Source organism: Balaenoptera acutorostrata, chromosome 11 (assembly GCF_949987535.1).
Source record: "Balaenoptera acutorostrata chromosome 11, mBalAcu1.1, whole genome shotgun sequence".
Taxonomy (NCBI): Eukaryota; Metazoa; Chordata; class Mammalia; order Artiodactyla; family Balaenopteridae; genus Balaenoptera; species Balaenoptera acutorostrata.
In genome coordinates, this window is record NC_080074.1 from 63,391,896 (window position 1) to 63,413,757 (window position 21,862).

The 21,862-nt window shown below is 56.7% G+C and overlaps 2 protein-coding genes across 5 annotated transcripts; both read right to left on the reverse strand.

The window, feature by feature from the left end:
- Nucleotides 1–3,979: 3,979 nt before the first annotated feature.
- Nucleotides 3,980–9,215, reverse strand: SMIM41 (small integral membrane protein 41). The gene is made up of 2 exons (XM_057556943.1): nucleotides 7,650–9,215; nucleotides 3,980–4,898 (listed from the first exon to the last, which is right to left on the reverse strand). Exon 1 carries the CDS (start codon nucleotides 8,068–8,070, stop codon nucleotides 7,795–7,797), a length of 276 nt encoding a protein of 91 aa, XP_057412926.1. The 5' UTR covers nucleotides 8,071–9,215; the 3' UTR covers nucleotides 3,980–4,898; nucleotides 7,650–7,794.
- Nucleotides 9,216–10,043: 828 nt separating this feature from the next.
- Nucleotides 10,044–16,610, reverse strand: ATG101 (autophagy related 101). 4 transcript variants are annotated; one of them, XM_057557638.1, is made up of 4 exons: nucleotides 16,488–16,610; nucleotides 15,825–15,966; nucleotides 12,790–13,117; nucleotides 10,044–10,755 (listed from the first exon to the last, which is right to left on the reverse strand). In XM_057557638.1, the coding sequence occupies exons 3-4, from the start codon at nucleotides 13,039–13,041 to the stop codon at nucleotides 10,351–10,353; spliced, it is 657 nt and encodes a 218-aa protein (XP_057413621.1). In that variant the 5' UTR covers nucleotides 13,042–13,117; nucleotides 15,825–15,966; nucleotides 16,488–16,610; the 3' UTR covers nucleotides 10,044–10,350. The 4 variants fall into 4 exon arrangements, with proteins under 4 accessions (XP_057413621.1, XP_007179458.1, XP_007179457.1 ...); XM_007179396.2 differs by lacking the exon at nucleotides 16,488–16,610 and adding an exon at nucleotides 16,289–16,307; XM_007179395.2 differs by lacking the exon at nucleotides 16,488–16,610 and adding an exon at nucleotides 16,224–16,292.
- Between the last annotated feature and the right edge of the window lie 5,252 nt (nucleotides 16,611–21,862).

Consider the following 21,862-nt stretch of genomic DNA (forward strand, 5'->3'; position numbering starts at 1 on the left):
AGGGTAGGGTAAGAGGAAGGCCTCGGACAGTTCTGAGACGCTTGGCATGCAAGCCCTGGGAGAGGAGAGAGGAGGTGCTGGCACGGGACCTTCAGAGAGAGGTGAGACTGGGACGAGGCAAAGCAAGACCTCCCCAAGGGCTTGCGGCTGGGAGCCAGGGAGCCTGGATTCAACTCAGGCAGGCGCTCCAGGGACCTGGGGCTCATTCCCTGAAATCCACATCACCTCGGGAGTTCCCCAAAGTTGGTGTTATCCTTACCCCACTTCACTAATGAGGAAGAGGGTTTCAGTTACCCAGTGAGTGGCGGACCCAGAGTGTGGACCCACTATTGCAACGGAGCCCACAGTTTCAGTGTCTCCCCTCCACATCACCAAGCTTCCTCCCTAGCTATCGTGGAAGCCACGGGGACAGCTGTGAAGAGGAGGGAGAGGTCGGCAGCAGGTTGAGTGGCCAGGAGAGCAGCTGAGATAAGAACTGAAAAGCAGGTTCAAGCAACCATCCAGGGGTGGATCGTGACCGGTCAGCGCCAGTGTAGACAGGGGCCAGGCTGGAGAGGAGTGAGTGGGAGGTGAGGACGCAGGGACAGCAAGTGGGGGTAACTTTGGAGAAGTTTGACTGTAAAGATGAAGCAAGACAGAGGGTAGTAACTGGAGGCGCCCTGGGTGCACAGGAGGGTTATTTTAAGGTGGAAGAAACCTGAGTGTTTTGAAGTTGGAGCCAGCAGAGAAGGAGTGGTTAAAGGAGCATTAAAAAAACTAAAGTGAAGGGGGTGAGGTGCAGAGGTGGAGAGAGCATCCAGTGGGGGGGAGAGGGGTCCTTTCCTGGGGACACATGGAAAGCCCCTGGCTCCAGAGGAGGTCTGGGGACAGAGTGGAGGGAGTCTTGTCTGAAGGCGCCTCCTTTCTGTGAGAAGTAAGAGGTGAGGGCAGCTGAGCAGAAAATGAGAGATGAGGGGTGGGGTGGGAGCAGGGGCAGAGGTGAGAGTGGGCGTGGTCGGCAGAGCTGCCCGAGGCCGGAAAGGGTCCCGTGTCGGTCTGGTGACCATTCTTGGTGCCATTGGTGAGGTGTTCTTTGGGGGCACTTGGCAGGCATCCAGGGCTGAGGTTGTACCAGGAGGACTCCATGTGAGGAGTGAGGTCAGGCAGTGGGCAAATGAGACTGGGGCAACGCACCACGGAGTCTAACCTGGAGGAGAAGAGAGTGGGGGTGGGGAGGCGCTGAGGGATAAGGAAGAAGTAGGGACAAATGAACATGTTGAAATGCACAGAGTGAAAGAGTAAAGGTGTGACATAAAGCACAGCAGCATCTGAAGTAGGGACTTCAAAGACGGAGTAGTTTCCAGCTGTGTCAAGGTAAACAGAGGAACCGTGGGTGTGGGAGATGTGGCTGAAGTCTCAGCCCTCCGGGCAGGATGCAGGCCTCACAGAAGTCACTGCAGCTTGGAAGGGAAGCACAGTAGCCGTGGAGTAGGATGAGGTCTTCTGTGTGTGCGTTTTGTGTTGTTTTGTTTTGCCTAGGTGAGCTGTGTGTGTGTGTGTGTGTGTGTGTATGTTAGAGCATTCACACATAAAAAGGAGTAAACTATAGAAAGGAAACCCATCCCTCTCCCTACAACGGCTTTGCCAGCCCAGAGAGACCACGTTCCCACTTTCTTCTGTAGGGGGGCTCCTCCCCCATCACGCAGGCTTAGGGCAGTGGTGGGGAGGTGTAGCTCAGGGAAGCCATGTGCTCCAGAAAGAAGCCCCCTTCCACCTCTCTGGGCGCCCCTCCTCCACAGCCCACCATGTCCTCTCGCCCTGCCCTTAAGGGGTGGCCTGCTCGGCCTCCTCCCTTCTCCCCACAACCTGGTCCCTTCCCACAGCTTCATTTTCTGCCTCTAGAGTCACCATGGCCTGGAAATCCCTCTGCTGAGCCCCAGCCCCATACACTAATTGTCCACCTTGGATGTCCCTAACGTGCTTCCAACCCCACACACCCGAGCTGGACTCATCACCGCCCCCTCTGCCTGCAGCGCCCCCATCTGCAACAGCCACGAGTCAGTTTATGGACACCCAGCCTCTGTTCACCCCAGGACTGAAACGGGATTAGATTTGGTGAGGCGACAGACCGCTCCTTTAGGCCTTGTGGTTTGGGGTGTCTGAGTAGAGCACGTGACCAAGGCTTAGGACATTCCATACTGGCAGCACAGTACCTTCGGAGTAACACACAGCCACAGCTGCTCCCAGGGTTTGGCCTGAGGGACCTGGGACCTGAGGGACCCTAACCCCGCCTCTTTCGTGATAGATATAAATCTGAGAGGCCATGAAGCCAACATCCCCTCTTCAAATAGAGGCTGAGACTAATAACAGGCACACTTACTGTGCCAGGCTCTCTACACATGGGGATCTCATTTCATCCTAACAAAACGTGTACTAGCTCGGCCCCACTTTTCCCCACTCTGAAGAGGAGGGATTTGAGCCACGAGGGGTTAAGTACCTTGCCCAGGTCACACAGCTAGAGAATGTGGTGCCACCTTTCAAGTCCAGCCACCTGATTCCAAGGCCTTGCTCTGACCACTAGACCACCCTGTCAGAGGCTGACAGAGGCTGCAGACCAACCAAGCCACGGGAGGCATAGAGGCCAGGCCTGCTCTCACTGTCAGACCTGAGTCAGGGCGGACCTGAGGCCAGAACTGCCGCTAGCCTTTGCAGTTATGTGCAGTATAAATTCCCCTCTGCTCAAGCCAAATATCTTTTGGGTTTCCTGTAAATTCAGACCAAAAAAGTTGTAACTGATAACACAGCCCCTCAGTGGGTGGCAGGCATCACCACCCGCTCAGTAATTCAGTCCAAGAGCTGGGGCTTCGTCCTCCCTGCTCCCTCTCCTTCATCTCTCACATCCAACTAGAGACCAAAGCCTGAATCCCAAACATCACTTGGATCTGCCCCCTTTTCTTTCCACCCCAGTCCAGGCCACCATTTTTTTAAAAATAAATTTATTTATTTTATTTATCTATTTTTGGCTGCAATGGGTCTTTGTTGCTGTGCGTAGGCTTTCTCTAGTTGTGGCGAGCGGGGGCTACTCTTCATTGCGGTGCGCGGGCTTCTCATTGCAGTGGCTTCTCTTGTTGCGGAGCACGGGCTCTACGCACGCAGGCTTCAGTAGTTGTAGCACGTGGGCTCAGTAGTTGTGGTGCACGGGCTTAGTTGCTCCGCGGCATGTGGGATCTTCGCCGACCAGGGCTCGAACCCGTGTCCCCTGCATTGGCAGGCGGATTCTTAACCACTGTGCCACCAGGAAAGCCCTTTTGCTGGGTTTTGATCACAGCCTCCTTGCTGTCTCTCTACCTCCAGCCTGCTCCCACCCACAGGCTTACCCCCCATTCCCTAAGATCCAGATCTTACCATGTCACTTCCCAGCTTAAAACCCTCCAGAGCCCTCACTGCCCCCAGGGTAAATTCCACTCCCGTCCAGGCTACCACTCCTCTGGTCTCAGGTCCCTTCACAGCCAGCTCTACTTACCTGCTTCTAGGGTACCACCAGCCCCACACCCCACTGCGCCTCTGCCCCGAACGTTCTTCCTCCCCTTCTTCGCTCCGTGAATGCCCATTCAGTACCCCTTCCTCTACAAGCCGAGCCAGTCACGCTCTGCTCTTGGCTCTGTCAACGCTGCGCACCTCTTACTGTCTGCGTTAGCTTCAGTCTCGTAAGCATCACTCTTTACTGGACTGTGAGCTCCTTGAGGGCAGGGCCTCTGCCTCATTCATCTCATCCGCAGCCCCAGAGCCAGCCTGGCACAGAGCAGTCCCTCAATAAACACTCATGGAAAAGATGAATAATCGGAGTGTTCCCAGGAACAGGGTGGGTGGTGGGTGGTTCTATACCTTTTCTCTGGGGGTGGCCAGGTTCGGAGGAAAAAATAACAACGTCGCATGATGATCACAGCCTTTTATCTACAGACAAGCACACTATATATTTGATCCTCATGCCATTGTTGCTTCCATTTTATGGATGAAGATACTGAGGTTCATGAAGGTTTACAGTGTAGAATTCAGTGCACATGCTCACAAAATCCACTCTTTTTTTGAGGCACAAGCTCTGGCCACACTATGATCAGACGTCAATAGGTCAGCTGAATGAAGACGTGTTCTTGCCCACACTGGCCACAGGGGGGCAATCGATTGTTGGCGTGAGAGTCACTGCCCCACTCCTACCCACCCTTGGAAAGCTTTGGATCTGGGTGTGGAAAGGGAATAGCCAGCACTGAGGAGAGACCAGGGGAGAGGGGCCATGTCTGGGGTTGCTATTTCAGGATCTGCCAGAAACAGTCCAAACTGGAGCAGGGCCCGGGAGTTACCGCTAATGCCAAGAGTCAGGAGCTGGAAACATAGACCGTATACCCCAAACTTGCATTACCAGCATATTTAATAACAAGCCAAAGGAAGAGATAGGGCAGTGATGGGGCATTGCTGGGGCACCCAAGACCTCCAAATGGGGGACAGTGACCCACAGCCCTCAGCAGGGACAAGTCACTGGCTTGTCAGACCACGGCCACACTGCATTAGAGATGGGACAGGGCCCAGCAGGCAGGGGGCTGGTCAGCGTCTGCGGGCACTTAGCATCCTGGGGGTGTAGCCTCTTCAGTGTCCAGGACACACAGCAGTTGCCCGGGGGCCCATTCATTCCTGGAGCGCTGACCTCCCAGACCCACACCATGAGCACTTCAGGAGGTTGGATGGAGCAGATCAGAGGCAGCAGCTGAGTGCAAGGATCCCAAGTTGAGGTCTCACCACAGTCCAGGTTTCTCCCAGGCTGTCATCTGCACCGCACATGCATCAAAGGTAGCAGGAGTTCCCCGTGCAGCCGGTGCGCTGGAATGAGAGCTCTCTGGGAGACAGACCACGCAAGGCTCGGGAATCTGTAACAGACAGCCACCCCCTGTCTTTGCTGGGAAGGGAGCCAAGGAATGACAGACCTTTCCAGCTCAAAGTGAGACTCAGGGCCTGGAGGAAGGTTAAGGCAAGATGTCCACCCATCTGTGGCCCCGGCCTTTCCATCAAGGACAGCATAGGCTAATGGGCCATCTTGCTGGTGACCAGATGCCTGGCCTCACTCCACGGCACTCAGACCTACAGCCATCCCCCACCTCTCCCTCCCAGCCGGAACCTGAGAAATGCCTTGACAGCAGCACCCATTTCCCAATTTTCTAAATTCTTTTCCTCCCCACTCAGTCTGACAGCCTTGACCAGGGTCAGAGTTCCACAGCAAACATCTCAGTATCTTTCTCCAGGAACACTGAGGTCTTCAGCACATGCCACGGGCCAGCTACCCAAGCGCTGAGCTGAAGGGACAGCAAAGGCAGGAAGTTGGATGAAGAAAGCCTTTGCCTACCCCCTCTTCTCTCACCCCACCGGGACACCCCCAGCCCTGCCTGGGTGCGAGCAGACACCATGATGCTGGGGGCACAGTCCGTCCCTCCATCAAATCTCTCTACGCCTCTAACACCAGCCAGACTTGAACCCAAAGGCCAACGCCAGTCATCACCTTGACCTCCGATCCCTCTGCCCTGTCCACTTGGATTTTTTTTCCATAGGTGTATATTTTCCAGCTGACCCTCTGAGCTCACCCCCACCCTCAGGTTCGGGCCAGGAAAGCTTAGCCCAGCTGGTTGGGGAGTTGCTGAGGCACCTGGAAGGCCATTGCCAGCAGCAAGAAGGTATCTAGCAAGGCTGCTGGGAAGTAAGGATGGGAAGGAGGACACGGAGCGGGAAGGGAGGAGTTGAGGTTCCAGTCCCGGAAACCATATGCCGAATGTGGTGTGAAGGTTCATTCTTTTGGGAAGAGAGGCCGTATTTTGCATCAGCATCTCAAAGAGTGGTGAGAAATCAGGGAAAGAGAGGACAGAGCAAAGAGGGAAACCCAAGGGGTCCTTCTCACTCAGGGATGCCACCCCACCCCCTGAGCTCGGAATCAAGCAGGAACCCCAGGGTCCAGTTCCGGCTCTGTCATTCACTTGAGCATGTCACTTTCTTCTCTCTGAGCTTCCCCATTTGTAAAATGAAGGGTTCACAGCAGAACTGGAGACGCTGTCCCAGATGGGGAAGGAGAAAAGAGCATAGTATGGAGATGGGAGAAAGGATGGAAATGCAGCAAATTCAGCAGAACTTACGGGAAAGGGGGTGGGTGAACCTGGACACAATAAAGACAGGGAGTTCCAGCCCCTCCCCCAGGACACAGCAAAGGGAGGTGGGGAATGTTCCCAGGCTGGCCCGCCGCCCTAAGGCCAGGAGCAGTCACAAACACACACACACACACACACACACACACACACCTGGCCAGCCCTCTCTCCAAGGGGGTGGGATCAGCATGCCTGAGGTGAGAAGTCCACAGCTCAGCAAGGCCAGTGTGGCACAGCTGTCCGGGATTAGCACCAAATCCTGGGCTGCTCTGCACAGGGATCACACGTCGTCAGCTTCACAGCTGCACCCTGCCCACTCCGGCCCCTCACCCCTCATCGGCCCCTCCTCGCCAGCACTCACTCCCTTCTCAGAGGGAAGCTGGGACCCTGCCTCTGCCCTGGCAGGCAGGGGAGGGGCTTTAGAGTGGGAGGGGCAAGAGAGGTCAGAGGCACCCCTGGTGAACAGCCCCACCCACAGAAACCTGGGAATCCCCCCGGTACAACACTGAACAGAGGAGACAGACACAGAAGGCTTCCCTCGCCAACCCCTATGGCTCTGCCCAAGGCAGCCTTGGCCTAGAATTACCTTGTCTTTAGGCCACCCAGGCCCTTCCCTCCAGATGGCTCCTGTCCTTGGAGAGACAGAGGCAGGAGGGCCAGATGGAGCCCCTACAGCTGGGAACCCTCAGCCCCAGCTTCCTGGAGCAGCGCGCTCCTGAGGCCCCCCAGCTGTTAGGAATCTTGTCACCTACCCCCCCCACGCACACCCCAAAGCCCCTTGCTCTGGGCCACACACGTCCCCCCACCTGAGCAGGGGCTGGGGGGAGGAGGCCCCAGCACACCTCCCCATCCCCCAGGGTCATCCAGGCTCCTGGCTCTGCCCTAAAACTCGATCCACACTCCCATCCCTGCCTCAAGAGGGAGGCCACAGCGAGGAATCATACCCAAACCCCTCTCCGGGGAAAAGGCTTCCTGAAGGAGAGGACGGGAGGAAGCAGAAGCCGGGGGCCTGGGTTGGCTGAGTTCCTGTGGCCATGGCTCTCCCCAGCCTCCCAGTGGGGTGGGCAGTGCTGGGGTGACACCAAGTTGGGCCTTAGCACTAGGTGGGGCTGGCGCAAAGCGGGGTGGCGTGGGTGCAGGGAAGAAGGGCTCCCCAGCACACTGTGGCCCCTCCAGACTCCCTCCTCTTTGATCCGCCCTGCTTCTCCCTCTCCCGCAGTTACACAGTGACCTAGAAAAAGACCGTGGGTCGGGGCGCCGCTGGGCCGGAGAGACGATCGGGAGAGGGAGGGAAGGGCAGCCTCTCCGCTCAGATCCCGGCACCCCTGGGATAGCCGCCGGCCCCACCCCGTGGGCTTCCAGAGCTGGAACGGGAGTCGCTGAAAAGCTGGGTCTGTGGCTGAGCGCAGCGAGCCCGGTCAATACGACGGTTTCCAGCCCCTGCGCCCCCAGTCCCGAGGCGCTGCGGCTCTCATCTGGGCGGGCTCTCACCTGTGTGTGCGCGCGCGCGCGCGCCAGCATCGCCGGAGGGCTTCCCGCTGCAGCCGTCTGGCGCTGGGAGCCGCTCCCTCGAAGTCGGGCGTGGAGTCTGCGGGCCACCGGGAGGCCGCGACCCCCGAGCGCAGCCGGGCTCGCCTTAGGAGTCATCCTCGCCTCCGCTGGCGCCGCCGGGCTCTCCCTCCCGGGACGCGCGCAGCTCTCGGGCCAGCAGCGCCGTCAGACCCTGGGCGCGGAGCAGGAGGCCGGCGCCCAGGAACAGGAGCCCGCAGAGCACGAGCAGCGACAGCACGCCCAGCACCGCCGCCTGCACGGCGCGCGGCCCCTCGGGGGGCTCCGGCAGCACCCCCGACTGGTTGCAACAGGAGCTCAGCCAGGCGGCCCGGGCTGTGACGTCCGCCTGCGAGCCGTTCATGCTTCACGCCGGCTGCCCAGAAGTGCTGGGGACCGCCAGATGTGCGGGAGCCCGGGGCCGGCGGGTGGGCGGCGGCCGCGTCAGGGAGGGGCCCAAGGGGCGGATCCCAGGCGCCGTGCGACCCCACCCCCTGCGTCGGAGCGCTCAGGCCCTTTCTAGACAAAGGGCTCCTCCAGTGTAGCTATGGCCCAGAATCCCAGGGTCGGTTGTTACTTCTCGGCCCAAAGGCCCACACAACCACGCACGCACCCAACCGGCCAAACCCAGGAGTCCTGTCCCCAGGGCTCTCCCTCCCCCTTAGCAAAGGTCAGGAGATAGCCCTCCCTCAGAATCCCGAAAAGATCTTCCAGACCACATCCCAGGTGCTGGCAGGGTGCTGCCCCCGCTGAGCGGGACACGGGACAAACAAGGGCCATCCCCACTCCTGGGCTTTCTGTCCCTGGGCCAAAAAGGTCAATACTGCTAGGTGGCCCAGGTGGCCACTGGGACAGGAGGCAAATGAGCAGCCTCTAGACCCTTAGTGATCATAGCCTTCATCGTGCATCATCCCCTTGGGAGCCTCCTGGGGCTGGACAAGCAGGCCAGTGCCTCCTTGGTCCCAGGGGAGGGAGACGGAGGGCAGGAGGACTTTAAGGCCTGCCCCCATTCCTTTGCTCAGGTCCCAGAGCTCAAGGAGAGTTACAGACCAAGGGGAAAGCATAGATTTGAGTCACCAGGGCTCCTGTTCTGACCCTGAGTAAATCAAGTCCCCTACCCTCCGGGAAATCACACCACCAAAAAGGGATGGAAATGTTACTGAACTGCCCACTAAGGGGAGCTTGCTGCCAACTGGGTGTCCCACAGCCAAGCCAGGGTGGGAGACTGGAGCAGAGCCTGGCTGCAAAAAAGTAGAAAGTCTGGGGAAGCTGGGATGGAAGAAAGACCCTCCCGCCCAGGTCTCCTGAGAACTCCTGTAGCAACCCTGAGCTCGGTTTAAAACAAAGTCACTGTCGGCAAACACCTGACTCAGCCAACTCCCCAGAAGGGATGAGCTGATGGCCTCTAGGAGGAAAAGAAGGTCCCCCAGACTGCACCAGGCCAGCTAGGGTCACACCTCATCAAGGACTTGCTGAGAATTGGCCTTCCCCATCTCCAAACCCCTGAGAACCTCCTGAGTTCTCCAACTCCCCAGTGCCCCAGAAGTCAAGGGTAGGACATCAGAAAACCCCTCATGAAATAGCACATGGCCAAGAGTGGCCTGGAATGAGAAAAACGTGCAAACACTTCCTGGCCATACTGGCACCTAACTGCTCCAGGACCATGGACAAGACCCCCAGCCCCTTTCTCCCTTAGCACAGCTGCTTATGTACTGCTCATTTAGTTTGGTGAGAACTGGCACCTATGTAACAAAAAGCATTGTAAAATATGGAAGACTAAATCAATGAAAAGCACACAGTGGAGTTCACTGATTTTGAGCATGCTTGCCTAGAAATGAGTGAGTTACCAATGTCCTAACAACTGGCGAGGGCCAGCCCAAACTGGAAGAAGTGTTACCGGACACCAGTCTCAAGGTGGCCAACCTCTCTCCAGAGAGAGAAACACCAAATCAAATGAGCTTTCTGGTGCAAGTGGGGGCCTGTGTGTGCTCTATGAAGACAGAGGAGATATTCTTTGGGGTCATCTGAAGGAAGACCAGATAATATAGAAGGCAGGGATGTCATAGTTTCCTTAGGAAGGGAGGAGAAATAGCACAGTCATATCCGAAAGCAGTAGATCCTGATCTGTGTCCTCATTCATGGGACTGACCATGGTCACACCTGCTTATGTGAATGTCCAACAAAGTACAAAATCAATCAGCTTTAATCTATCTTTAATCCCATCCACCCACTCCCCTCATCTTGGAATACTGCCCTCAACACACACGTGTGTCCTGGCAGGTCTGCTATAAAAGTGTTAATGTTTCAGGGCAGAACACCAGCCAAGGGAGAGATGGCTCAACCCAAACTCACATTCTCGACTTTATTCACCATCCTAGTGACGGCTCTTCTGTACAGTGTAGGAAAGGGGACCCCCACCAGGGGTGCGGAGAGACAGTGTAGGCCGGACTTGACCATCAGTGAAGGTGACAAGGATGACCAGAGACTGGCAACCACACAACAGGAAGCCAGGGGTGGCCCTTCCAAGTCTCATCAAGGACCCGGAGCGGGTTCCAGAGCCCCAAGGGCTAACAGGGCCTACCAGTACGATCCCCAGAAGCCAAGGTCCGCAAGCCATCAAGGAGCACCCAAGGCCCAGCGAGGCCTAGAGGGCCAGGGTGTCTTTGATGAGCCTGCGCATGGTGGTGGTGACAGAGGAGCCCAGGGCATCGGTGATTTGGAAGGAGATCTTGTAGAGATAGGGCTGCACGTCCCGCAAGCCTGTGTCAAACACGTTGTCCACCTCCGACTGCGTGGGCATCTTGGGCAGGTACTCGTGCCGGTTCATCACCTCCACAATGTTGATGATCTTCTCGCAGAGCTTCTCACCCACCTTCTCCCGGCAGATCTGCCGCTCCTGCTCCGTGGCCAGGGCCACCACGTGCACCTTGACCGTCCACACTTCCCAGGGGATGCACTCGTCTGAGAAAGGCCAGCGAGACTTCTTCTTCTGATAGAACTCCAAGGACATCTGCCCCAGCCCATCGCCCCCGGAGTTTCGCAGAGCATCCTGGGGAAGGAGGGGCAAGAGTGAGCAGCCAAAGCCTCCGAGGGGTTCTCGCTCTGTGAGGGCCTGCTTCCTATGCGCCAGGGAACTGCTCTCCTAGCTTCTTTAGTCCTTCGGGGAGGGCAGGGAATGAGACCCGGAGAGTAAAGGATTCGTGTGAAGTGCCACAGCAAGCTGCCGGCCTAAAACTGAATGGTTCAAGCAAACAAAATCTGTGTGCTCACCCAACTCCTCCAGCTTTGCTCAAAAGTGATGTCTTTAAGCACATATTCTGGGCCAGGCGCTTTACACACACAATCCTGCTCGCTCCTCTCAACAGCTCTGTGCGGCAGGTACGTAACCTCCATTTTACTGAGGCAGAATGAGGCTCAGAGTCACTGGCAAGTCACCCTGCCAAAGTCCCAGGCCAGCGGATGACGGCGCCAGGGTTTGAATCCAGATTTCAAAATCTTTGCCTTTCAACTTTACAAGAAGGGCCTTCCTTCTCCTTCCACAACCCCGCCCCTTTGGCCCCCATCCTTCAGAAGGTTCTCCAAAACCACCTTCTCTCCAACGTCTCCTTCTCCCCAGGCCAATTAAGCACAATCCTACTTCATTCACTCAATGACAACGTAAACTCACAGCCTCTAAAGAAAAGCCCAGTGATCCTTAAATAGAGAGACAGAAGCCAAGGAACTGAAGGGGGACAGGAGGGGAAGGACAGACCAGACCTGGAGCTTCTCCCTCTTCTCCTCTGAGAAGCCAATGGGGCCACCTGGTCCGATAAATCTGCCTGTCCGCCCTGTGGGGTGTGGCGACCCCACACTCCTCCTCCTAGTGCAGCCGAGACCCTAAAGCACCTTTCCGAGTCAGGGCCGACCCAGAAGGTAAGGATGCCTCCCTCAAGTCCTTAACTGCCCATCAGGAATAAGTCTCTCCTTCACGAACAAACCAAGCTCGTGTGCCCTCAGCTGACAGTAATGACAGCTGCCACTTCTGTAATGCTTCCTGTGTGCAGGCTGTCAAGCACTTGACATATTTGACTCATTTAATTCTCATGGTGCATATATACCCCATGAGGTGGGTACAATTTTCATCCTAAGTTTACACACAGGGAAACTGAGGCTGGGAGGAGTGGACTCACTTGGCCAAGGTCACACACGTGCTGGGTGGTAGAGCCTGGCTCCAGAGTCTGTGCTCTTACGAGTCCACTGTGTTCCACGTGCCGCTCACAGGCATCTGGAGGACAGAGGGCTGAGTACCGCTGCCTCCCTTTGAAGGGGCAGTGGGAAGCTCTTATGAACTTGCCCTTTCTGGCCTTGGAGGGATGGGGGTGGGGAGCCCACTGTGGCCTGGGAGAGGGTCCACCCCCTGCAAGGATCACACCTCTGTGGAATGCAAGTCAGACAGACAACCCTCCTCCTCTGACCTCAGGGAACACCTTAAGAGAAATTCCCATGGTTACTTTAAAATTTAAAAATATGCACTCATTGAAATAGTGAAACACTGCAACACTGAATGAAGACAAAATAAAAATCACGCCTCCATTCCCACCCCAAGGTGACCAACATTAGCAGACTGCCGTGTCCCTTCCACCTTTCCCCTCGCCCCTACAGGCACACACAGACACGTGCCACGCTGCCCAAGAGACACTCCACTTGGATGCCCACTGCCTGAGCCCAGCAACCCTCCCTCTCAGGGAGTTTCATATAAGAAAGGCCCAAATGCGGAAGCAGAAGCAGAGGGCCATCAGTAGAGAGAGCTGCAGGGTCAGAGAGAAGGTCAAGAGCACAGGGGCAATGATGACCCCAGGGGCCCTGACCGCCAATGCTATGAGGGCTTCCTGCTCTGCTGCCTTGTATTTTTACGAGGTCCCCTCACCTCCCCGCCCCCCACCAAGCCCTCCTCACCCACAGAAGCTCTAAAAGTGCCTGTTCCTTAGAACCTGAAAGAAGCCGACAAGTACACCCAGGAAGGGCAAGCTGTTCCAGCAGCAAGCCGGGGCGGGGCGGGGACGACACTCAGGGGCCACCTGCCGCCCACTGCGCCCCACCTTACCCTGAACTCCCCGACGACCTTGCGCAGGGCGCGGTCCAGCTCCTCAGAGGAGACGCGCACATAGGTGAAGTCGATGAAGTCGCAGTCAACGTCCTGGGTGCCCACGGTGCCGATGGAGTAGGTGCCCTCCTTCTTGTAGTGGAACTTGCCGGTGCTGCGGTGCAGGAGCACCGTGTGCAGCACCGCCAGCATGGCCTCCTCCACCTGCCGCCCCTCCACCGACACCTCCAGCACCTCCGAGCGACAGTTCATCTTGCAGCCGGTGGCCCACGCCGGGATCGGGGACGAGAGTAAAGACGGGGGAGCTTCGCCCCACCCGGGGACCGCCCTGCAAAAGGAGCCAGATCAGATGTGGACACCTTCTGCATGATCTGCGTGTCACCTGTTCACTTCCTTCCAGGCCCAGCCCAGCCCCTGCCGCCGCAGCCCGTCTCTGCACTGCGCAGCACGTGCTGGCAGAGAATCACAGACTCTCGGGATCAGAGAAGGGGAGAGCCTCAAAGTTACCAGCCCAAACAACCGGCCCAGGCCTGAATTCCATGACGGTATGCAGTGCGGTTTACAGCAAATGCTCACTGTGCAACACCGGTCAGCCCCTGCCCTTGAGAAGCTGCCAGGATGGAGGAGAGACAGGCAGGTAAACATTACCGGAGTGGTGAGACTACACGGTGGGAATAAGAATAAAAGGAAGATTGGAATCTGATTTCCTGGGATCTTGAATGACCAGATTAAGGCATCTGGACTCTGTCCCGAGGGCAGTGAAGAGTCAATGCATCACTGTCCGACACTGAATCTGTGCATCAGAAAGTTAACTCTGGTTGACAAGCAAAGAATGGCTCGTCACTATTTTGGGGTCACAGACTGCTCTGAGAAGTCAGTGAAAGCTAAGAAGACTGGACTTGAAAACCTGACTGACACATACACACCAAGTCTCACGTTTCCATCCACAGACTGAGGTAAAAACTTGCCAATTTAAGGCAGAAAGGGCTGGGCAAGGAGTCCAGTTAGAGGCCACTACAGCAGTGACACAGAGACAGTGCAATGGGATACGGGAGAGTGAAGTACAGAGTGTGGGGTTTTCACGTCCAAAGGGCCTGGGTCTGAATCCCAGCTCTCCTATATCTTGCTCTGTGACCTTAAGCAAATCATTCAACCTCTGAGTCTATTTTCTTATCTGTAAATTTGGATCGTTATGAGGATTAAATAAAATAACACATGTAAAACACAGTAGAATAGTGGTTAAGAGCAGTGACTCTAAAGCCAGACGGCCTGGGTTGGAACCCCAGCTCTGCCAACTGCTCACTGTGTGATCTTGGGCAAGCTGCCTCACCCCTATGTGCCTCAGTTTCCCCAATCCATAAAAAGGGCATATTCACGATAGCTACCTTGAAAGGGTCGTCTCAAGGACAGGATGAGTAAGTATCTGTAAAGCACTTAAAGCAGTTCCTGACAAGTAGTATTAGCTGCTGTAATTATTTCATTGTCATTGATGAGAGATGACGCAAGGCTACAGGACAGGACTGGTAGAGGGAGTGGGAAGGAAAGAAGAGACTTGAGGGCTTCTCTGGTGGCACAGTGGTTAAGAATCCGCCTGCCAATGCAGGGGACACGGGTTCAAGCCCTGGTCCGGGAAGATCCCACATGCCGCGGAGCAATGAAGCCCGTGCGCCACAACTACTGAGCCTGTGCTCTAGAGCCCGCGATACACAACTACCGAGCCCGTGCGCCACAACTACTGAAGCCCACGCACCTAGAGCCTGTGCTCCGCAACAAGAGAAGCCACCGCAATGAGAAGCCCACGCACCGCAACCAAGTGTAGCCCCTGCTCGCCACAACTAGAGAAAGCCCGCACGCAGCAAAGAAGACCCAACATAGCCAAAAATAAAAAAATAAATTTTAAAAATTAAAAAAAAAAAGAACAGACTTGAGAACGAGAACTTCACCAGTAACTGAATATGAGCCCAGCAGGAGAGAGATCAGTCAAATTTCTTAGCTGAGAGGGTTCAGCCTACCACACCTCCCCTGACAGAGAATTCACTACCTCTCCCAGCAGGCCATTCCGTCTTTTCAAAGCTCTACGCAGTGATTCCCTCTATGGAAGGAATCTGTCTCTTAGTGCTTCAAACCACTAAGCTTAGTTTTGATATCAAGAGCCACACACAGACTAAGTCTCACCCTTTTTCCACAAAGGAGCCTTTCGGATATTTAAAGGCAACTCTTCCATCACCCCCTTACCCCCCCGTCTACAGATTAAAGGTCTCCAGTCCCCATAAACATGCCAGCTTGACATCACATCTTATATCCTCAGGTCGGGCAGCTCTCTTCAAAGTGTACTGGTCTGTCTCTTTGTCCCTGAAGACAGGGCAGCAGTCCATGGACTGCTGAGAGATCAAGCTGGCTCTGCCTCTCGCTTGGCAATCAGCCCAGGACTACCTGTATTATCAGTTATCTTTTCACAGGTGTTAATCTTGACTGATCTCTCCAACTAGGCAGACAATTCCTTGAGGGCAGGGACTGTATCCTAGTCATCACTGGAATCTCAGTATACCTGATTCCTAGTACAAAGTGACTGCTCAATTCATCCTGATGCAGGAATTGTTGCTGGGTTGGTTCTCTAGTCTAACTCCATCCAGCAATTTCCATTTAAAGATTCCCAGCTCTGGTCCAGCTCCCCTTTCTTCCAAAAACCCCCTCTTGTATCCCCCGCAAACCATCAAACAGGCCATCCATCTCTTCACTTTTGCCCCAAACCCAGGCTCTTCCCTCATTCTCAGCGCTACTCTAGACTCCACTTCTTCAGGAAGTCAATACTAACCAACCTCAGCCTCCTTCCCAACGCGGCCACCTTTCGTCTGTGATGAGCTTGTCTGCTCCCTCACCCCCGACCCCGGTGAGCAGGGGACTTCTCCAAGGCAGGGCCTGGGAAGTCTCGTCCCTTCGGTGTCCCCAAGGCCCAGATCTGCAGAGCACAGGGGCAGAGGCTGACTGATGCCTTCTCTGAGTCAGGCCGGAGCCCAGGGTACCCTCATCCTCACCTTATGCGGAGAGGCTGGAGCGCGGGTCCTTCAGGCTGGATCTTGCCCTTCCTCCTCCTCAGGCGCAGGTACGCCCTCCGCAGGTGCGATCTCCGCAGGTACGCCGCAAACTCCGCGCGCCCGATGAGCCGCAAGAAATGGGCTGAACGCAAAAACACACAGTTATTCGGCTCCGCATCAAGAAACCCCGGCCGGACGCAGGAAGCACTTCCCGTCCGAGTCGCGTTTCTCCAGCCACCAGTCCCGGCGAACCTCCACGGTCCAGGGCTACGCGGGAGGAGCGGACTCCTCCAGGTCTCGGGAGCGGCGCCCCGCGCCCAGCCTGGCCGGTCCCGGGAGTTCGAGGCGCGCCCGCGCTCGCACAGGAGAAGGGGGCACTCGGCTAGAACGGTCCCCCACCTCCCCGAATCGCCGTCCTGGACCTTCGGGCCACGCAACCACCCTCCCCGCGGGCGCCAGATCACCTCGGCAGGAGGCGGTGCCGGCGCCGGAAGCCCTGACCCTCCTCTGCGAGCCTGGCCGGTCCCACCTGCTCCATCGGCCTCCGGCGGGGGCGCGAGCAAGGCTGGCCGAGCCCTGACACTAGTGCAGCTACCCAGATAGTTCTACCTCCACTCCAGAGGACAAATAGAATCATACGCTGCTCTACAATTTGAAAGCTACCTTTTTCTGGATTATCTGTCGGCTTTTAAGATTTGATGGTAAGAAGTATCTCCCTCATTTGGACGAGTCCATTCACTCCCACCACCGAGGATGTTGTGTTTCGGCTGGAACAACTCACTTCCGCCATAGAGATTAGAGGGAAGGAGGGGCCTGATGGGCTCTGTGCTGCCTCCCTTGGCCGAGAGTAGTCATCGGCGGCGAGCCACCCCTGGAACGGAGCCCCAAGTCTGGGCTCAGAGTACTGGAAGGGGCATCGATCCCCCAAGATGAGGGGCATGCCATTTGGAGAGGTGCCCTGGAGATGAGCTCACACCAGTGTTCTGAGTGAATGGCAAAACTTTAGCTTGTTCAATGTGCATGATAGACAAGATCCCCGACCCCACAAAGATGCTGGACAAAGGGGCTTAACCTTACTCCGTTATCGTCACACAGGAGCACTTCTTGGTGCTCTGCCATGACGGATCTGGTGACATTTCTTGTAAAGCTTGTAATTGTGCCATTGCCTCTGTGTCTGCCTCTTGATGTCATTCATCCATTCTGATTTTCTCCTCTATAAATGGGGTCTGGGGAAGGAGAAAGCTGCCTGCTTTACAGACCAGCATCCTCTTCTAGAGCCTGGACTTAACCAGAAGGGAATCAGGATAAAATATTGAGAGGGGAGGATCTGTAAGGAGCCAAAGGAGGGGGACCCAGGGAGGTTAGAACCAGCCCCGGGGAGGGGGAAGAAACAGAGCCTAGAGATTTCCCTGGCGGCCCAGTGGTTAAGACTCCCCACTTCCACCGCAAGGGGCGCGGGTTCGATCGCTGGTGGGGGAACTAAGACCCTGCATGCCCTGTGACCAAAAAAAAAAACCAGAGCCTAACTTCCAGAGACTGCCAGTGAGTGAGGGGAGTGAATGACCGCTCTCTGTCCCCTGACACACTCATCTCAGGGCCCTTCACTGCCACTGTCCTGACATCCCCATCATCACCACTGCCAGTCACCGAGCTTTCCAAGGTACCACACCAGCACTTCACATGCACTAGTGCATTGATTTCTCCAACTGCCTTTGAAAGTAAATACAGGTTCCCCCCAATTTACAGATAATGAAACTGAGGCTCAGTGATATGTAGTGATGTGCTGTGACGGCTAATGTTATGTCTCAACTCGACTGTGCCACAGAGTGCCCAGACATTTGGTCAAACATTATTCTGAGTGTGTCTTTGAGGGTCTTTCTGGAAGAGATTAACATTTGAATGCAGACTTAGTAAAGCAGATTACCTTCCCTAAGGAGGGTGGGCCCCATCCAATCAGTTGAAGGCCTGAATAGAATAAAAGGTTCTGACCCTCCCTGACTGCTTTCAAGATGGGACATCAGACTTGAAGTGAACTATCTGCTCCTCCTGGGCCTCGAGCCTGCCCGCGTTTGGAGTCGCACCATCGGCTCTCCTGGATCTCCAGCTTGCTGACTGTAGATCTTGGGACCTGTCAGCTCCCATAATCACATGAGCCAATTCCTCATAATATATCTCTTTCTATATATACACATCCTATTGGATCTCTTTCTCTGGAAAACCCTGACTAATACACTTGCCACAGCCACACAGCTACTCTTTCCTCATTCTGCCAGTCTTTTTACCCACTCTCCTCCCTCCACACCTCACCTTGTCCCTGGAGCCTTTCCTGCCCGAGCCCCCTCACCTATCTTATCTCACATCCAGACACTGGCCAGTCCTTGCCTCCTCGTACCTCCCTGAATCCTTACAGGGCCATTCTCATTGCAACTCTGACCCTGAGTCCTACACACAGCAGGGTGGTCCTGTCAGGGAGCAAGGGTCTCAGCCCAAAAAAATGAGGCTGTGTGGAATGAATTCTCCCATCCTATGCCACTACTCCTGATGACCCAGATGGAATCATTCAATCATGCCACACCTGTGTAACTGTCCCCATGCCAGGCCGATGTCCTACCAAGGGGGACAAGTCACAATCCTGGCCCTCCAGGAACTCAGAGTCTCACAGAGGAAATGGACCAGAAGTTGTACCTGGGTGAGAAAACACAACCAATGGTATGAAAAATGGCAGCAGGTTTTGCAGGGGCCAGAAGGGGCCAGGATGGAAGCCACTGCTGTCATCCCAGAAAGATGCCTGTGGCCTGGAATAGAAAGTGACAAATTCAGAGTGAAGAGGAGTCCCAAGCCCTGCTCTCAGCAAGCTGGGAGGTGACTGGGCACCAGTGGAAAACCAGGACGACTGCAGAGAGCACACAACAGCAACCTGAGGAGATGGACAAGAAGGGGGCTTGGCAATTCCACGAAGAAGTGGGGCTACAGGGAATTATGCTGGGGAGGCTTCCTGGAGAAGGAGACAGAAAAGAGCTGGAGAAAGAGGTCTCACTGAGGGCTGAGAGTGGGAACTGAGAGTTCCGAGGCAGGACAGGCCAGGACAGAGGGAGCTGACTTCTCAGCCAGAGTCACGGCCAGCCAGTCAGACAGGCGACTGGCGAAGGCCCTCTGAGGCACGTCTGCAGCAAAGGCTTTGTGGAGGGACCTCGAAGGCCAACCCAAGACCTTGGGAGTAGGCAGCTGGCTTCGCATGGCGAGTGTGGCCTCGGATGGCCCCGCCCCATCCTAGTGCGCCCAGGGGAGAGCTGAGCCCTGAAGCTGGCCCTGCAGGCCACCCCCAGCCACTCCAGAGCTGACCCCAGTGCGTCACAGGGAGTGACTCAAGCCTCTGCAGCAACAATGAGTGGGACTGACGTCAGGCTGGGGGCCCCTGACAGTGGCCAGCTTGGCTGTGTAGCCGGCACTCTGCCTGCTGACCCTCTGATCTGAGCCAAGCCACAGGGGCGATGAGGACCAGCTGTCCCCTTCTGACATCTGCCCCCTGGGATCCTGGGCAGGGGTTGCTCCACCTCCCACCCTTTCTGGATGTCACTCCCAGCCCCACCTCTTCCAAGGCAGAGGAAATGGCTGGGCGGATGAGAGAGTGGCAGAGAGCATGAGAAAGAGGTGGCTCCCAGCCCAGTCTCATCAGGCCGCCTCTAGACCTGGGCTGGGGGGGAGGTGGTACATCTGCTGCCCTTTCCCCTGTGATACATGGGGCTCTGTCCTTCTGTGATGGGGGAGGGTGGTGTGCCTCTTTCTCTGAGAAGATCTACGTGTTTGTCTCTCTGGCCAAGCTGGGGCGGTGCTTTATTTCTGTGTCCTGCCGGGGTACGGGGTCAATCTCTCCTTCCTGAGAGGTCTGTGCCTCTGTTCCTTTGGGAAGTGTGTGCACATCTGTTGTTCTTTGGGGCAGAGGATTCTGCGAGGCTATCCTTGCAAAAGAAGAGGCCTGTTTACCCACCCTTGGTAAGGGAGTCTCTCCACCTACTCCTGGGGGGCTGCTTTTCTGTCCCAGGTTTCCTATCGGGCGGGGTCACCTCTGTAGCTATCCTCATGGTACCCCAGTTACCTGGGATGGGGTCCAGGTCTGCTGCTTGGGCTACCCCAAGGCTGGGCGGGAGCCCGGGTGGCGGCCCTTTCCCTCTGATGTTCCTTGACTAGGGCAGTGACAGTCAGCACCCTGCCCGCCCGGCTCGCAGCTGGGCACTGCTCCCTGCTAACGCAGCATGTACTGAGACAGGCCCCCCCTGCACTCCCCTCCCCAGCCCAGCTGCCACCCCCGGCCCTCACAGCCGAGCTGGCATGATTTATGGTCCTGAGCCAGCACCTGGGTGAGACCTTGAGGAGACCTCAAGTGGCTCCCTGGCCTGGCAGGGTCAGGGCCCAGCAGGAGGCAAAGGGGAACCAGGGTGGTGGGCAGGATGGCCGGAGCATGGGCCTAGGGGTGGGGGACAGGAGGCAGACGCCAAGGCCAGAGCCTGTAGGGCCCCAGAGCCCTCAGAGCCCAGCTGGGGACCCTGGAATGTGCCTCCCGCCCTCAGAATGTCCCCAGCTGTGTGGGGAAGGGGATATTGAAGGGGTGGAGGGAGGTTTCCTCAGCCTTGCCCTCCTTCCTGCCCTTCCCACAGGGGGCTGGACATTTCCAAGTCCCACTAGGCAGCCTAGGCCTTACCCAAACAGCCCCCAGCCCGGGGGCCAGGGCAGGGCTGGCAGCGGCCTGAGCCTGAAGCAGGGAGGAGCAGCGGTTTGGGGCTCCAGGGAGAGCAGAGCAGCCGCCGGCTGAGCTGTGGGGCTGCAAGGCCAGGCCCGGACAGGGAGGCAAGGCGGACGGACGGCGGCGCATCCCTTCAGCCTCATGTTCTGAGAAGGCCCAGCAGCCCTGGGGTCACTGCTAAAGTCAGGGGCTCGGCGGGGCTGGGGCTCGTCCAGATTTAAGCTAAAACACGCTGGGAATCCTCAGCCCCAGCTCTCACGTGAGGGGACCCAGCAGTGCCCTCAGCCGGAACAGGCCCAACACAGCTGCCTCACGGCCACGGAAGGACATCGCTAGACCTGCGGACCGTCCAGCCACCACACAGCAGCCTGCCACCTCTGACAGGCTGTCACAGGCTTCCCTCTGCGGCCACAGAGCCGGCTGCCACCCAGCCCGGCGCACGGACACTCAGAGCAACCGTGCGGTATCGTACAGCTCAAGTACCGGCTGCTTGCCTGTGACCTTCAGAAGCTTCTCGACTTCCTTGAGGCCGACCCTCACCACCTAGCTCCATAACCACGTCTGGGTGTAGGACGGCTTCCCCCATCCCAGGCCCCAGTGAAGGGCCATTGGCCCCTGCTCAGAGCCCAGACCTCAGAGCTATGGCCCCAGTCACCGAGCCACCTCCAGACTGGGGAGGGGGCCGGGGCCTCTAGGCACAGGGCCCTGCGTGGGTGGGGTGTGGGGAGACAGGGAGCTAGGCTTCCTGGGTCTCCTGTGAGGACAAACAGCGGGATCTGAGGCCTTGGAAAATCCCGCCTGGGATTCCAGGCCCTGCCGGCGTCACTGCCTTTTGACTATTGTCCCCGACGGAAACGGCCCAGCCCCCGGGCCGCAGGGACAGAGTGGCCATTGTGAGGCCCCACCAGGCTCAATGCCCCCTTGTTCGCCCTCTTGGCCCCTAGCAAGAGTCAGAGGCCAGTTCTTCCAGTTGCTGGTTGGAAAGAAAAGGCCTGCCTGCAGGCTCCAGCCCTTGGGCAGGGCAGGGCGGGGCAGGGCAGGGCAGGGCTGGAGAAATCAGCCCCCCAGCCCGTACCCCAATCGCCAGCGTCCTGGAAAAGAGCCACCATCCATTGAGCTTCTTTCGTTTCCAAGGACAGGGAGACCTAGCGGTTAAGTAGTTAGACCCATCCAGCTCAGCCACTTAGACGTCAAGTGACCTTGGGAAAGTCATTTCCTTTCCTCTGAAATGAATTCTCCTCTTTGGTAAAAACAATAGCTATTATTTATGGGGTGCCTGCTACATGGCAGGCACTGT

Coding starts and splice junctions, on each gene's coding strand:
- SMIM41 (XM_057556943.1), bottom strand. CDS start 8,070: ATGAACGGCTCGCAGGCGGACGTCACAGCCCGGGCCGCCTGGCTGAGC.
- ATG101 (XM_057557638.1), bottom strand. CDS start 13,041: ATGAACTGTCGCTCGGAGGTGCTGGAGGTGTCGGTGGAGGGGCGGCAG. Junction 10,756..12,789: donor AGGTCGTCGGGGAGTTCAGG/GTAAGGTGGGGC, acceptor CTCCTTCCCCAG/GATGCTCTGCGAAACTCCGG.